Consider the following 15897-nt stretch of genomic DNA (forward strand, 5'->3'; position numbering starts at 1 on the left):
AGAGATTTAATTGATAAAAAAGTTTTTATTGAATAACGATTAAACTATAAAATTAATAATCACGATTTTAATAATTTTGAAGCAAAACTTGGAGTTGCTTGTCACAAAATTATATTAAAACTTGTAAGCTTTCTCTTTTACACACAAAAGTTTAATATTTATTTATTTATTTAAAAACAAGTACTTCTTTTAGAAAAAATATACTTAAGATAAGCTTTTAAGAGATAAGGGGATAAGAAAAAGGGGAAAAAAATATAGGCATCCCTAAAAAGATTTAAAATCACCGATTTAGAGCGTCAGCGGGTTGTTATGGCTTGAATAAATAATCAGGATGGCAAGCGAGATATCTTTCTGTCGAGTAAGATCGGAAATTGCAGTATAAAAGTACAGACTCATCGATATTACAAACGAGTGAATCGAGATACGCGGCTACCCTGCCAAAAAAGAACTCGTACCGTTTACGGCCAAAATTGATCCTTCGACAAGATCAGATCGGCATCGTCGTATCGATCTGGCAGTGCTGCCGATATTTCTCAGGAGATTAAATTTATCGGCCAATGCGAAATCGCATTTAACTCTCACGACACCGGAATGCCTCCCATCTTGTCCCAATCGAAATTCTCTAATCACATCATTCAGCAACGAGATTGAATCTTGCCTTCTTAATGAAGTTTGAAACTCGAAATTTTCCGAAATACATAGAAAGTGCATCGAAATTTGTTATCATATTATTATATTTTTTTCTCTCTCTTTCGTTCGTAAATATATAAAAACAAACAAAAAAATTATTTTCAAATTGAATATAGAATTGAAAAAAATTTATGATGTAATATTTATTAAGGTAGATGAAGAAGGCTAAAATTATGCAATAGACAATAGCTGAGTAAGTATCAAGACTAATGACGCATAAGACGTATAATGAATAATTTTTACAACTTCCATCGCTGTCGAGTAACGTCTGTCAAATAGTGCATAGCGCGTCTCCGACGATCATAAATCAACGAAGACAAATGTAAATTTATGATCATCCTTGAGAAATGCATTTGAAGAATATATTCTAGTATGCGAAAGTTAATTGTGAGACGAAACGACGCATATCTCGCGTGTTAATAAAATTTGTTACTTAAATTACACTGCGATCGACAAAATCAGACCCTTTTTTTTTACTTTAAATTATATCAAATCATCTCTGGTAATACAAATTTAAATAATTGCGGGCTAGTAAGAGCCATACTCGGATTCGATTCCCGATTCAGCGACTTCGCCCCGATATTTTTCTCGCCTTCGTCTCTCCGGGGGGATAAAAAGAGGGGTTATTATAAATCTCGAATTGAGATTAATTTTAGAAATCTTGGTATAAAACCATGTAAATTTCGTGCCCTGTGTACATTAATCAGTTTCGTTAGAAAACTTATTTTTCTATGAAACTGACGCACTACCATCCGCGAATGGCTCTTACTAGCCCGTGATTATTTTAATTTGTGATATTACTTAAGAGCCTTAATTTCTTAAATTGTCATTTCTGGTAGATTTTTTAGAGCTGATTACGAATTTGGCCATAGAAATGACATATCACGACACATTTTTGAGAAAACCTCAGTCAAAGTTGCTAAAATAGGCGTTTTTTATACCTTTGCGTGAGTTATATCTTTCGATGGGGACGTGCTCGAGAAAGCAGCAATAGCTCAAAATGAAGCTCAACATTTAGGCAAAAGTATCAAAAACGCCTATTTTAGCAACTTTGATCGAGGTTTTCCCAAAAACTTCACGTGATACGCCATTTTTACGGCCATTTTTAAATTTTGTTTCATAATCAGCGCTAAGAAAACAGTATTACCAGTATTGACTTGATAGAACTTAAGGCAAATTTGGCGTTGAACTGTATTATTAAAGTTCGTGGGTGTATTTATATGCGAAATACGACGGAATATAGAAGGATAAGATATATATGCGATAAGATATATATCAGGAAAGATCTCAAAGAGATTGTGACGATTAAACGAAATGGCGTAGAAAAACATAAAATCGCATAGATTGGTAAGAGAACAGCGCGCAAAATGGCTCGATTAATACCCGTATTCATAGTCCGTCCTTGAGGAATAAGGATTCCGTGTTCCTCGTTCCACGTTTCATAAACTTTCCTTGACCGAACAAGGAATCTTATTGACTCCCTTATCTCAAGGAAGGTCACGAGCTTCCTTGAGGAGTGATGCGACCTTTTTAGCAGACGATACGCAGAATATAACCAAATATAACCTCCAAAAGTTAGTTTCGTTACATTTGTGGTTTTGTGGTTATTTGTTGTCGCGCTCTCAAGCTGAAAGTGTATAAAGGAAAAAGGGATAATGAACAATGAATTTTTAAATGATTCTGACGATGGATTTGAAGACGAAAATCCAGAGAATCGGATTCTGTGGCGGATTCCGAAAAGATACATTCGCGATTGGAAAAATCCCGTGAAGATACGAAAAAGTTTTCATATGTATTATATGAAATTAGTTGCAGGCAGCATAAAACGGTGCTGCCTCCAGTCGGTCACTAGAAATCCCTAAAATATTCCTTCCTTCTGAAAGGGAGACTCAAGGTTCATCTATGAAACAAGGTGGCCTTGCAGAGTCAAGGAATCCTTCATGGAGGCTTCCTCCGTCCTTAAAATAAGGAAGGACTATGAATACGGGTATAAATGGCCGTAATTCTGCTGTATTTTTATAATAATATTATCTCGTTCTCACGTCGATTCGCAATTGACTTTTATCTTCGTCATTTCGCGGCAAGACGTAAGAAATTTGAATCAATCGTAGCGAACTCATGACAATCGGGATATCTATCAACGATGAACTGAATAACGATTTTATTGAAGCGTTAAAAGTGGCAACCATTCGTTTAATAGAACAACGGAATCATTTGTAAAGAATGACAATTATACACATAATAGCAGAACATCCCGATGTCACGCGATTATTTTGTGATTGAACCCGTAATAATATATATGCATTTCGTCCTTTCGAGGGTGCGAATTTACGGAAACCACAGAGGGAAATCTTAGTAAGAAGGGTATGGAGAGTCGACGGTTTAAATCAGTGCTCGATCTTAACTCTCGCAATTTCTGCTGTGTGAACAATTCGCTGGTGCGAAAACTCTATTAAATGTTGTGCGACGGAAATTGAGTTCCGGACACGCATACGCGTACGATCGCGTGCAGTAGGTGCATATTTATGCGGGTATACGTTCTTATCGCGTGTATGTACGGGGTGACGATTTTTTAAGGAGGATCCGCACGTCGTCAAAGAAGAAGGAGCCAACTGGCGACGACGTGGCTCCCTAATAATGTGTAATGCACTTTAGGACCGTTTTCTTAAGCTTTATAAAATTTTCCCCTTTATATACATACGTCGACTCTTTCGTAAAAGGGAACTTTTATTATGTCGATTGTCAATGCTGCACTTTCTATTCCAGAGAGAAGAGTTGCGTGGATATTTTTTTTTCCTTTTTTTTTTTTTACGAACCGAGTCTTGATTTAGCGATTAGCGATTAGGACGCGAGTGTGTATCTTTGTGTAAGTCAATGACGGTGCGAATGCGTCTATCTTAGGTCCTGCGCATTGGTGATGGTTTCGTGAAACAAAACGCATCGTCGATTTATTATTATTATTTTTTTATGAATTTTAATGATATTATAGATTGTCATTTCTTTCACTTCACAAATTTTCTGTCATCAATTTGTCCCTAAAGATGTCTGGACATATCCATATTTTGACAATTTCTTAATTTGTATATGATACACGTTAGAGAAATTATTCAATCAAATTTTCCTTTTCATATGCGAAATCTTCAACGTCGTTTCCAGATTCAAAGATAAAAACAATGCTTGTAATTTTAGAACCTAATTCATAGACGAAAAATGAATGATGTGTCAAGAAATAAAGGTCTCATTTCTTAATCCGAAAAATCATAAGCGCGATCGATTCCATCATCGCCAGTGAACAAGACCGCATTTACGAACTCTGGTACAGATTCGCTACACACATAGAATATATATTAATATTATTAATACGTTTTAATATATATATGTATATAATTACGCGTACACGTATATATATATATATAGAAATATCGTGTTAAAGGATAGCTTCTTCTTCTTCTTCTTCTTTTCTTCATTTAAAATTGACTTAATCGTGATAGTTGCGATTGAAGCACGTAGAGAGTAAAATCGCGAAGCGAAAAAGAGCCTCATGGAAGGAGCCGAGATGATATGTACCTAGCCTAATATAGATACATATGTATATGCGAGTGCTTTATTTAGTTATCTCGTCAACGTGGACAGCGTTCTCCGATCTGCGCGCTCCGCGAATCGATCGCCCTCGATTTTCAATCGTCAAATCACTAATCTCGCACATTATTTTACCAAGTAAAAATAACGAGCGTGGACGCATCGTCCGTTAAATTACTTGACTTTCTTCTTGCACGAAGTCTACCCACACCGACAAGATCACTCGCAACGCGATTTCCGCGAAGACAGTTCATCTCTTGTTCCTTATTCTATGAAGCTATATATATCTCTAATTTGTAACTACATAATTTATCTAGAGAGGGAAATCGATCGAGTCGGTGAAATTCGACGATGAGTACTGTGAGCGGAAGCGAAGAGACGAGAGAACGCAACCGCGCGGATCGGATAAGGAAAGCGATTTTTTTCCTAATAAAAACACACAATTGGTCGAATGCTATCACTAATAGACGCTAGTCTATCGTCTTCATAGAGATGAGTATACACAATTCGAGCGAAATAGGTATACCTTCTTTTGCGACCAGCACAGTCCGTTTTAGACGCGACACACGGAAATGCGATACTTGCTATTATCTGTCTTACATGAGAGAAATCTTATCTACATATCTCGCCGGCGAAGAATAAGCAAAAGATGCGATTCGCGTGTTTCCGCGAAAAATCTTTGCGTTGACGCGATGTATTAGTAACACATTGTGGTCCGCTTATCGTTGTTCTTTGATTAATACGATAGGGAGACGGGGGTCTATCTCTTACAGCACGTGCTATTTCACTTAAATTAATACACAGTCACATTATAAGTAAAATCAATTAATTTTAATGTTAATTAATTCCGAGACTACCGATTAATTTTGATAAAAACGATTCATTTTATTTAATACTATCAGTTAAAATTAATATTATTAATCAAGATTGATTGCCATAACTAATTTTAATAAGAGCAATTAATTCTGTTAGCATTAATTTCAATACCACTATATCCGAAACTTCCTATCATCCATTAAGTTTGATCTTAATTAGATCGATATTAATCGTCAATCATAGTATCGATAGACAACTTTCGCTCGATGATGCCAAATAATATTTTGTTTTACTCCATTGACTGCTGTCTTTTTATTCCATATTTCTCCCACACTAGTTTGTATTTATATGTAAATTAATTACTAAATAACTACACAATAAAGAATAAATCGCAATAGTAGCGTACAGTATTTTAAACATTCCTAGATCATTACATGCTCTTGATTAGCCCAAAGTACTTAAGGGGGCATAACCGTTTGAACCCTCGAAAAATATATTTTCTATATTTTTCTGTAACGCAACGACTTGATAAAAACTTTTTATTTTTTTACAATATTAATACAATATTATTAAGTATTTAAATAAAAATTTTTGGCTCAAAAAAAATTTTTGTTTAAAATTATGCGAATATTTGCAGATTTATATTTTCATGCATGGTTTGCATGAAAAGGTTCGTTTATCATATCTGAAATAAGAAACACAAGTATTTTTTGTTTAACATTAATAGCTATCTGCTGTACAAGCGTTTTTCAAAATTTTAAAAAATAAGAAAATGGCGGCATGTTGAAAAGTTCCGTTTAAAAAAAAAAATCCATCCTTTTTCGTTTACAAAAAAAAATGTGAAATCGGATTTAAAAAAAAGGCTTCGTTAGCAAATGTGAATCTCATTAGGAACTCGCATGCAAAATTGCACACCGTGCATGAAAATATAATTCTGCAAATATTCGCATAACTTAAAAAAAAAAAAAAAAAAAAAATAAGCTGGAAATTTTTATTTAACTATTTAATGATATTGTATTAATATTGTAAAAAAATAAAAATTTTTTATCGTGTCGTGCGCTGCAAAAAAATCTAGAAAACGTATAGTCATTTTTCGAGAGTTCAAACGAATATGCCCACTTAATTCAACATTTAGAATAAATATTCGGATTTTTTTTTTTTTTTTTTTTTTTTTTTTTTTTAATTAGGATAATCTCTAACACAATGTATAGACACGAAATATTTTTTCATAAGTCGTACAGAAAACGCAAAATGTTTTTCTATAACGCCACATTTTAAAATGTAAAAGACATAGAAAATTAATCCTTCATCATTGCAGTTTTTTGAAAAACACGTTTTGCCAATTCGCAAAATAATTTTTCTATCATATTTTTGTAATCTCCCTGCACGAACTTTTCGAGGAGTTTAAATATATCTCGAACTTTTAATTATAAGAGATTTCTATAATTGTGATGTTATCGTTTTCATAAGATATTAATTATAATTCTATGTAAATTATTGAAGTCTCTAGATATACACGCACATACACACCCACACACACACACTCGTTTCTTTACAAAAGCCGCAAAATTCTCGAATGCACTTTATTCATCAAAGCACTGCAGTGGAATCCACTTCAATTAACAGATTTAATCCGAATCAATGTCACAAGTATTCCATGGCTTATGACGCATCGTAATGGAAAATTTTCAAAAACCGCGTTCGTCCATTTTGTTGATTAACAAAGAGGTTGCTCCTAATTTTTTGTTATCTGCTATAATATCGCGGGCAAAGGACACTGAAGAATAAATTAGAATTTTAATTGAAAGCCTCGTATATATCTGCTAATTCTCAGTTGCAATATAAAACTAATTTATAATATTAATAACATTCCTGACTGACAGAAAAAAACCAACAAATCCCTACGCGTTTTATAATTTTGTTTGTGCTGTGAAGAACTTTTGTATCCAATATTCAATATACTATCGATTATCAATTAATTCGATATTATTAGCGCAATAATTGCTCATTAATTTGATTCATTTTAGACACACACACACAAATAGATAGAATTTTCTAATATTAATGCACATAGAAAATAATGTATCTCGAATGTTAATCTGAGATCAATAAAAATCTCATAAATATGTTCAGATTTTATAAACAATATATAAATTATTGTATCAAAATAATTCATATATTCTAATAAGCAACATTGAAATGTAAAACTAAAAAAAAATGCTGCGACAAAATTATTTTGAAAAATTAATACAAGTACTTCATCAGATAATCACCATTTATAGATTTCTCAACACTCAATAATTTACAGTTACAGTTTACAAAGGAAGCTAAAAATTTTGCACATACAATTTTGATATTTTATAAATAATATCTTTTTCTCCAGTGCTTCTCACAATTGCTCAGACTTTTGCATTAATTTTTCCAATACTTTTTAAAATTGTAGCCTATATTTCATAATAAGGACACGCACAAGCCCGAAAATTAATATTTATCCTAATCATCCAGCCAATTTTCTTCGACGGTTAGTCTAGATTCATTCAACAAGAAGCTTCTGAACCAACGCGACGGGTTTTTCTTTTTCTATCCACTAGAAATCCGCGCGGATCACAATGTGTTCCAAGCGCGACTTAAGCCCGCTTAGTACGTGAGAATTTACTGCGCCACATGCTACCCTACATGGCAAAAAGAGTACTCGGAGTTGTCTGGTAACGCGCCATGAATAGCGATAACAATTATCGTTGGCATTTGCGCCCTCAAATCAAGTTTGTCCCTTATATCGCACACAGCTGCTTGATCGATTCTCTTTAAAGCCCAGCTTCCTTGCTCGATAAAAGCTTGCGGTGCACGTCCTCCGATGTAATTCAGAAAATATGTTTCGCTGAATTTATACGCAAATATCTATATCATTTCTTGTAGATAAAAATTTTAAATTATCTTTTATTTTAATTCATTCTCGTACTTATTTAATTTATTTTGAAGATGAAAATTATCACGCGAGGATCATCAATAATTTTAAATCTTCACGAACTTTTCTTAAAAAAAAAAAAAAAAAATGAATGTTTAAACACATTCATTATTTTACCCTTAAAATATAAATGCCAGGGATTTCTAAAAAAAATTGCAAAGTTTCAAAAAAATCTGTGTCTGCACATGAAAGAATTAATCATTATATGAGTAATAGTGAAAAGAAAGATTTTCCGATACCGCCGATGGCTGTGCAAACCACAAGACATATCTCAAAACTATCGGAAATAGGTAACGAAGCAATATAATCTGCAACGTACGTTCCAACAACATGTACTAAAACATTTACAATGGTGTACACCATTGTTTGAGAAAGAGAAAAAGAGAATAAATTGATGATAAAATATTATATATATATATATATAATATTTTATCATCAATTTATTCTTATATATATATGTACAGGATGGGGCATTTATATTGAGACATCTAAATATCTAAAAAATAAAACAAGATAGAAAGAAATGTTTCCGACAAAAGTTATTCAGTTCTAAGGGGGTCATAAGATGGTGCCATTAGTTTGACCTTGGGTGGAGACGCTTCGGAGATTTCAATGTCAATCTTGTTTTTTTAAACGGAAACACCCCAATTTTTTTTACATAAATCGATTCCTTGTAATATTCTGCATAAAAAGTTATAGGGGTATGATGATCAAAAGTTTAATAATTTACGAGATATTTTATACTTTATTTTATTACTTTACTTCGACATAATTTTACATAAATTATGAAATATCTCATAAAATTATTTATTTTGCAATAATGTTACCTTAATATTTTAAGCTCAAAAAATGAGAGACATCAATTAGTGTAAAGAAAATAAAACCAGATTGACATTGAAATCTCCTCCACCCAAGGTCAAATGGAACCATCTTATGATCCTCTTAGAACCGAACAACTTTTGTCTGAAACATTTCTTTCTATCTTGTTTTATTTTTTTAGATATTTAGATGTCTCGATATAAATGCCCTACCCGGTATATATGTACCGCGGGCTTAACTATCATTCTCTTACTTGGAATCAATCATGTCTGAATATGCATACAGCATACGGATCATTAATCCTGTGCATTAAAGCATTTTTAGAAAGTTTTGGATTTCTTTAAAAATGGAAACCGTTCTTATAAGAGATTCAGCTCAAGATATTTTGTTTCAATTTAAAAAAAAAAAAAAAAAAAAAAACGATATCTCTCTTATATAAATAATACTCGAATGTATTTAGAATCCGAACAAATTCCGTTCAATTCGAAAATACTCTTTGGTGATGTAACCAGGGTTGGATAGTAACTAATTAAATAGTTAAAAGTTAAGTTAAAAAGTTGAAAAATTAATAACTTTTAACTTAACTTAGTTAAATATGTTAACTTTTAACTAAGACTAGTTATTTTTAAATGCATTAATGTTAATTTATTAACTTTTTTTATACAAGTTAAATTCATTCATCAATATTGAAGTCGTGTGAAAATAGTTGATTATAAGGCAAATATTTCATTTGTCATACAAATTTGTCAGATGTGACAATTCGCTATTGAATGGAGAATGAACCTTCAACTTTAATGAATTAATAATTTTTTAACTTAATATTAACTGAGTTAATTTTTGATTAAGTAACTTTCAACGTAAACTTAGTTAATTTTCGGATCAATAACTTTGAATTTAAGGGGGCATATCCATTTGAACTCTCGAAAAATGAGTACATTTTTTACATTTTTTTGCAATGCAACAACTTGATAAAAACTTTTTACTTTTTTACAATATTATTAAATACTTAAATAAAAATTTTCAAAAAAAAATTTTTTTTTTTTTTTTATGCGAATATTTGCAGATTTATATTTTCATGAAAACTCGGACTACGCTCGACGAATTGACTTCGATATATTGCATGCGAGTTTCTAATAAGATCCCGCGTCTGTTAACAAAGTCTTTTTTAAATCCGATTCCCTATTTTTTTGTTATAAACAAAAAAATGGATCTTTAAAAAAAAAGAAGAACTTTTTTCAACATGCCATTTGTTTATTTCTTAAAATTTTGAAAAAATGCTTGGATAACAAATGACTGTTAATGTGTTTAATAAAAAAAAATTGTATTTTTGATTTCTGATATGATAAACAAACGTTTTCATACACATCGTGCATCCATCTAAAATTGCTCTGCAAGCATCCGCATAACTCCTAACCTAACTCTAAAAAGAATTTTTTTAAGTTGAAAATTTTTATTTAAGTACTTAATAATATTGTATTAATACTGTAAAAATAAGTTTTCATCAAATCATTGCGTTGCAAAAAAATCTAAGAAACCTACTCATTTTTCAAAGGTTCAAACGGGTATGCCCCCTTAAGTTAATTCAAAAAAATTAACTTACCCAACCCTGGTGATAATTTACCTTGCCGACTTGACGCAAGATACAGAGGATTCCTGACAGTAAATAACCCACCCGTTCATTTGCATGCAAAGCATCGTCATGCGAAAAACATCATCAAACGGTTACGTTAACGTATCCGATACACAGACCTTTGTTCGTAAATCTTAAAATATATACACGCGAACCACATTAACCCCGGTGCACATTGTATTTCTCGACAAGACGTCAGAACGTTCGTGAACGTCGACCAGCACGCTATCGATTGGATTAAGACAGCCGTATACAGTTATCAGATTGATCCTCTTTATATCAATTGACGCGACAGGGTTTAATATTTCTTCTCTTCTCGCGTCAAAATTATAACATAATGCAACGATTACGTATGTAATAATGATCAAAATATTATTTTCGGACAATATACATATATGTATAAACATATTGTATCGTATTTTTATTATACTATACATATGTCCAATATGTCAATCATTATTACTTGCGAATCGATTTCATCAAACGTCAGTCAACTTTGACCCGTAGCCTAATTCAGCTCTTTGTTCTTTCTTAATGCTTTAAAAAAAAGACAAAAGATCAATCAAGATTAGATTAAAATCAACCGATGCTATATGTAAACGATTATATTTTGTTGGTATTTTTATAATGCCAATTACACATGCTTTACCTACACGACTTTCTCACGGTGATCGAGATATATGTCAGAAAAAATCTACTTACACAATCATCTTATACAAGCAATCCCGGAAAGAACAGTAGCGAGATAATAGCGAAGCGAAAATGTATGAGAAGATCCGCGTAGTTTGTACGAGAATTCTGGAAATTGACTCCCGCTTTTATCGCCTTATAGTAACTTTCACCAACATTTTCCTTTCAAGTTCCACGGCGCTAGCTCAATCTATACCGCATGTTCAGCGGAAATCCAGAGGATTTCGCAACAAACGCGGTACACATGAAACGTACTACGAGTGGTAGTACTATTTCACATCCGTTGCACGTAATAGCTGTCTACATCTAGGTATGTATCGATTTCAACGAAGGATGACGCGCGTGCTGGTCGACGATGCCTCCCCCGCGGCGGTGTACCGATATAAAATTAATGTATTTTCTCTTAAGAGAGCATACCCGTTTGAACCCTTGAAAAATGAGTACATTTTCCAGATTTTTTTGCAGCGCAACAACTTCATGAAAATTTTTTATTTTTTTGGAATATTAATACAATATTATTAAGTACTTAAATAAAAATTTCCAGCTTAAAAAAATTTTTTTTAATGTTTAGTTATGCTATTATTTAGTATAAAACGAATGTTTTGATGAATGTTATGATAAACAAATGTTTTCATATATACCGTTTGCAGCCACCTAAAATGGGGATTCCGACAAGCTCAGGGCAGATAACGCTAATGGGAAACACACCTAAGGAATGGCGTGCGAACTTTAATGTCTGACATGGTGCGGAGTCTGTTTCTGATAGCAAGTCAGATTGTGATCAGTGATATAAAAAGCGCAAATAAATAATATTACAATATCAACTAAAGATAAAATATCAAGCAATCGGTCCCTTTTTGGACTGTCTTTTTAATTAATATTTTAATATATTTTTATTATTTTTTTGCGCTTTTTATACTGCGCCGGCTCTTATTACCTGTTATTCTTTGTATTAAATATGAGAATCCGGCAGCCATAATAGCTGCATTCCCCAGTGGCGCCTCTAGCGACGAAAAGTGGCATGCGAGATCCCCATTGGAGAAGTTCTCCAAATATTCGCATAACTTTCAAAAAAAATTTTTTTTAAGCTGAAAATTTTTATTTAGGTATTTAATAATATTGTATTAATATTGTAAAAAAATAAAAAGTTTTTATCAAGTCACTGCAAAAAAATCTAGAAAATGTACTAATTTCTCAAGAATTCAAACGGATATGCCCCCTTAAACGATATTTCTCTTCCCCATCTCCCCATCCCCTCTATCTAATCGACCCGTAATTTACCTCGTAATTCGCGCAATTCGTTGTGTTACCACCTCGCGCGGCGAACGGTGGCCGACGGCTCATATCAGCGCAACAACACATCGATCTTACGACCTATGATCGATCCGTGCAAAGGCCTTAAAAAGGTGGGACGTGCATGCGATTGCACGTCGCATTTCTCTCGTGACGCACATGCAGATCTCTCGTTCGTCGATTCTACGACGGGCTTGGCGACGAGCTGATCTTCATTTCCTCACTCACCTTCTTCTGATTCACGCGAGAAATTCTGTTCCTGTTCCATCGCGATATGATAAGATCGCCTGGGCAATTTCCAGTCTCGGTTGCACCGACTTTGGTTAGTCCTAACCCTGATTCATCCTCTGATGCGCTCTATTCATTGTTCATCTTATTTAGAAGTTTCGTATAATCGAACGTTACAAATAAATCTTGATGCGACTCCTACAGCGAAATCTGATAAACGGGACTGCGGAGTAGTGGAATCATGTGAAATGGAATGAAATGGAATGGAATGAAGATTAATGATGGCCATCAAACAAATAACTTACACGAGATGCAAATCACAATTTGGCTTCGAGCTGTTCAAATATATGTATCTTCCGTATTAGAAAAACAAGTCAGATTAAATAATATAATTGATTTTAAGATTATTTAAATATATTTGAGATATCTCTATCTATACTTTATGTGCATGCCCAAAAATAGACTCCAGTTTGTATGGCACTATGGCCAAATGACACTATAGATCAAGTGCTTGTGTAAATACTTATAAACAGATGTTTGCAACAATTCAGCAGTAAGTTGAAGTGAGTTAATTCACGATACGCTTGATTTATTTACACTAATTTTCTATTATAACGAGACAAAAGCGATCACGAAAATAATAGACGTCTAATAAGATTCACCGCGAGATCTGATAAACTTTTGGGTGCTATTGATAAATCCGTTAAATTAGAATCGCGATATTAATACTTCCGAAGTCAAGCCTGTGCAAAATTATATGGAACTACGATGCAAAGTCCTTATATCTCCTGAAGCGCATCAGAGGATTAATTTATGCTCTCCGTCTGTATTATTAGACGGAACTATATAATTCGCCGAAGGCAAAAGAAGGCGAATTCCGTACATCTAGAATCGGTTAAGCCAAATTGTCAGTGCAAACGCAAGCTTTGAAAGCCACCGGCGATCCTCCGTGACGACCGACATTGTCACTTTCCTCCCTCGAGAGAACTGATGGTTCCACTCCCCCCGTTAATTCCATCATCACGGTCCGAGGAAATTCTTGAATTCGCACGACGAACCAGTGTATGAATGCGAGATTCGCCGTACACGTGAATTGTCATTTGTCAACAATGTGAGTTTGCAAAATGGACAAGACTTTCACGAGATGCTAATTGGATCCCGGTCGTCAGCAGTAACGTCGTTCTCTATTCTCCGTGTGTTCGCGAGGCTATCTTTTCCTAGGACCGATTACCACCATCGTATTACTGTCATTCAAACGAAGATCTACGCATGCAGTGCGCCATCTTCTTAAAAACCTCTCCTTTTTCAAATGACTCGATTCGATTCTGTTCCTCCTTTTCATTTATCGATCATTCTCGATCATTTTCCTCGTCACCATTCGGCATTTTATCACGGCTCGTGTCCTTCCATCGGACACGAGCGACGGGACTAGTTATCGAACCGCCATAATAATAGCGTACGTCATAATTAATTAGAAATTATATCGTTTGGTACGTGTACGTGTTTAACGTATGTGACGATGGCGTGTGTGTATGCGAGTGTCGATTTCGGTGGTGGCTTATTGTTGACGTTCCGTAGTTGTTGAGTTTTGAGAGAGTCATGAGAATGTGGTGTGTGTCCTTGTTTACGATCGCGCGTCGGCGGCTCCAGAAATAAGATGGCGTCGGGATTAAGGAGCGAGCATTTTCGACAGCTCCTCGTCCTGGAGGCAGCCTTTCAGGAACTCGTCTTGCGTCAGCTGCCCGTCGTTGTTCTCGTCCATCTTTGCGAATATGTTCTTCGCCCTCTCCTCCGCGCTGTCCGCCGGTCTATTGCTCGAACATGCGCCGAGCATGTCGTATATCGCCTGGGAACAAAAGAATAATACTTTGTTTCTCTCTACGTGATACTCGGGCTCACGTAAGCTCAGGATCAAGCACTCCATATATAAACGTGTTTCTATCGTATTTTCCTGAAAGCCAGTCCACATATTTTGACATATTTATAAAATGCAACCATTGTAAAAGATAATTTTGTATCAATAAGCACAAAAACACTTGGTAAATATGCATAAAAAGTTACACCTCACCGATTTTCAAATCGCTACTTAAATATGTTGTAGGGGAGGTTCTTCTGAGTAATTCCCCGCAAGAAAAAAGTAGGGGAAAGCATTCGTTTAGAAGATATAATAAATTGAAATTTCACAATTTTAATTGAAGTATTATAAAATAAAATTGGGAACAGTGACATATTTGTGTACATTTTATTTCTTGCAGAGGACGTGGGAAATGTTTCTGTTTACATTTACGACATAGGTACAGGGTCATAGATGGGTTATATAACGGAGTCGAAACCAAATTTTAGTTTAAAATCAGAAATAGGTTTGGGTTAGGTTATATCTTCCGGAAGTGGAGCCCTCTCGTAGGGAACGGTGGAACTCACTGCATCCACGCATATACTTTTTCATCCACACAACAATTTGACCTCGCTTCGCGTTGTAAAGTATATGCGTGGACGCAGTGGGTTCCGCCCTCCCTACGGGAGGGCTTCACTTCCGGAAGATATAACCTAACCCAAATCCATTTTCAGTTTTAAAAGTAAAATTGAAGATATGATTCAAAAATTCATGTAGTCGCATATTAAAAGCCGTTAACGAACTGCGAGAAATAGATGAAACCGATTATTGACAAAATATCTATGATCATGTACCTATCCCGTAAATGTAAAAAAATACTTTTTTCATATCTACCCTACAACAAATACAACGTACACAAACTTCACTTTTCCTAATATTACTTTATAATACCCGAGAAAAAGCATTAAAACCGTGAAACTTTAATTTGTCATATCTCCTAAACGAATGCTTTTCCTCACTTTTTTCTTGCGGCAAATTACTCAGAAGAACCTCCCCTACAACATATCTAAGTGACGATAAAATCGGTGAAGTGTAATCTTTTATACATACAATATTTACCAAACACTCAATTTTCTTTTTTCTCCACGATTTCACTGTAATATTTTCTCACTTTTGCTTTCAATTCACAGAATGATATTTTCGTTTCATGCCATTGCTACATTTTTAATCGTAAAAATTCCGCCTGGTAAAATATTAGTTTAATGTAATAAAATAAGTTTATGTAAAGTGCTTTCTTTTTTATAACAAATTAAAAATATTAGATATTAAATTTATGTATGGCGTTTCTTTTAA

General features: G+C 34.0%; 2 protein-coding genes across 5 annotated transcripts in view; both read right to left on the bottom strand.

The window, feature by feature from the left end:
- The window catches only part of Nca (neurocalcin homolog), a 199552-nt gene that overhangs the window by 26436 nt on the left and 157219 nt on the right, over positions 1–15897 (bottom strand). The window lies entirely within an intron of this gene.
- LOC138943107 (neuronal calcium sensor 2) overlaps positions 6241–15897 on the bottom strand; it is a 166475-nt gene continuing 156818 nt past the window's right edge. For all 3 annotated transcript variants that reach the window (XM_070313636.1, XM_070313635.1, XM_070313634.1), the window contains exon 6: positions 6241–14556. In XM_070313636.1, coding sequence (XP_070169737.1) covers positions 14380–14556 — 177 coding nt within the window. In that variant the 3' untranslated portion in view covers positions 6241–14379. The remainder of the gene's footprint in view (positions 14557–15897) is intronic.

This window comes from Polyergus mexicanus, unplaced genomic scaffold (assembly GCF_030449975.1).
Source record: "Polyergus mexicanus isolate NDT 795.1 unplaced genomic scaffold, iyPolMexi1.0 SCAF_25, whole genome shotgun sequence".
Taxonomy (NCBI): domain Eukaryota; kingdom Metazoa; phylum Arthropoda; class Insecta; order Hymenoptera; family Formicidae; genus Polyergus; species Polyergus mexicanus.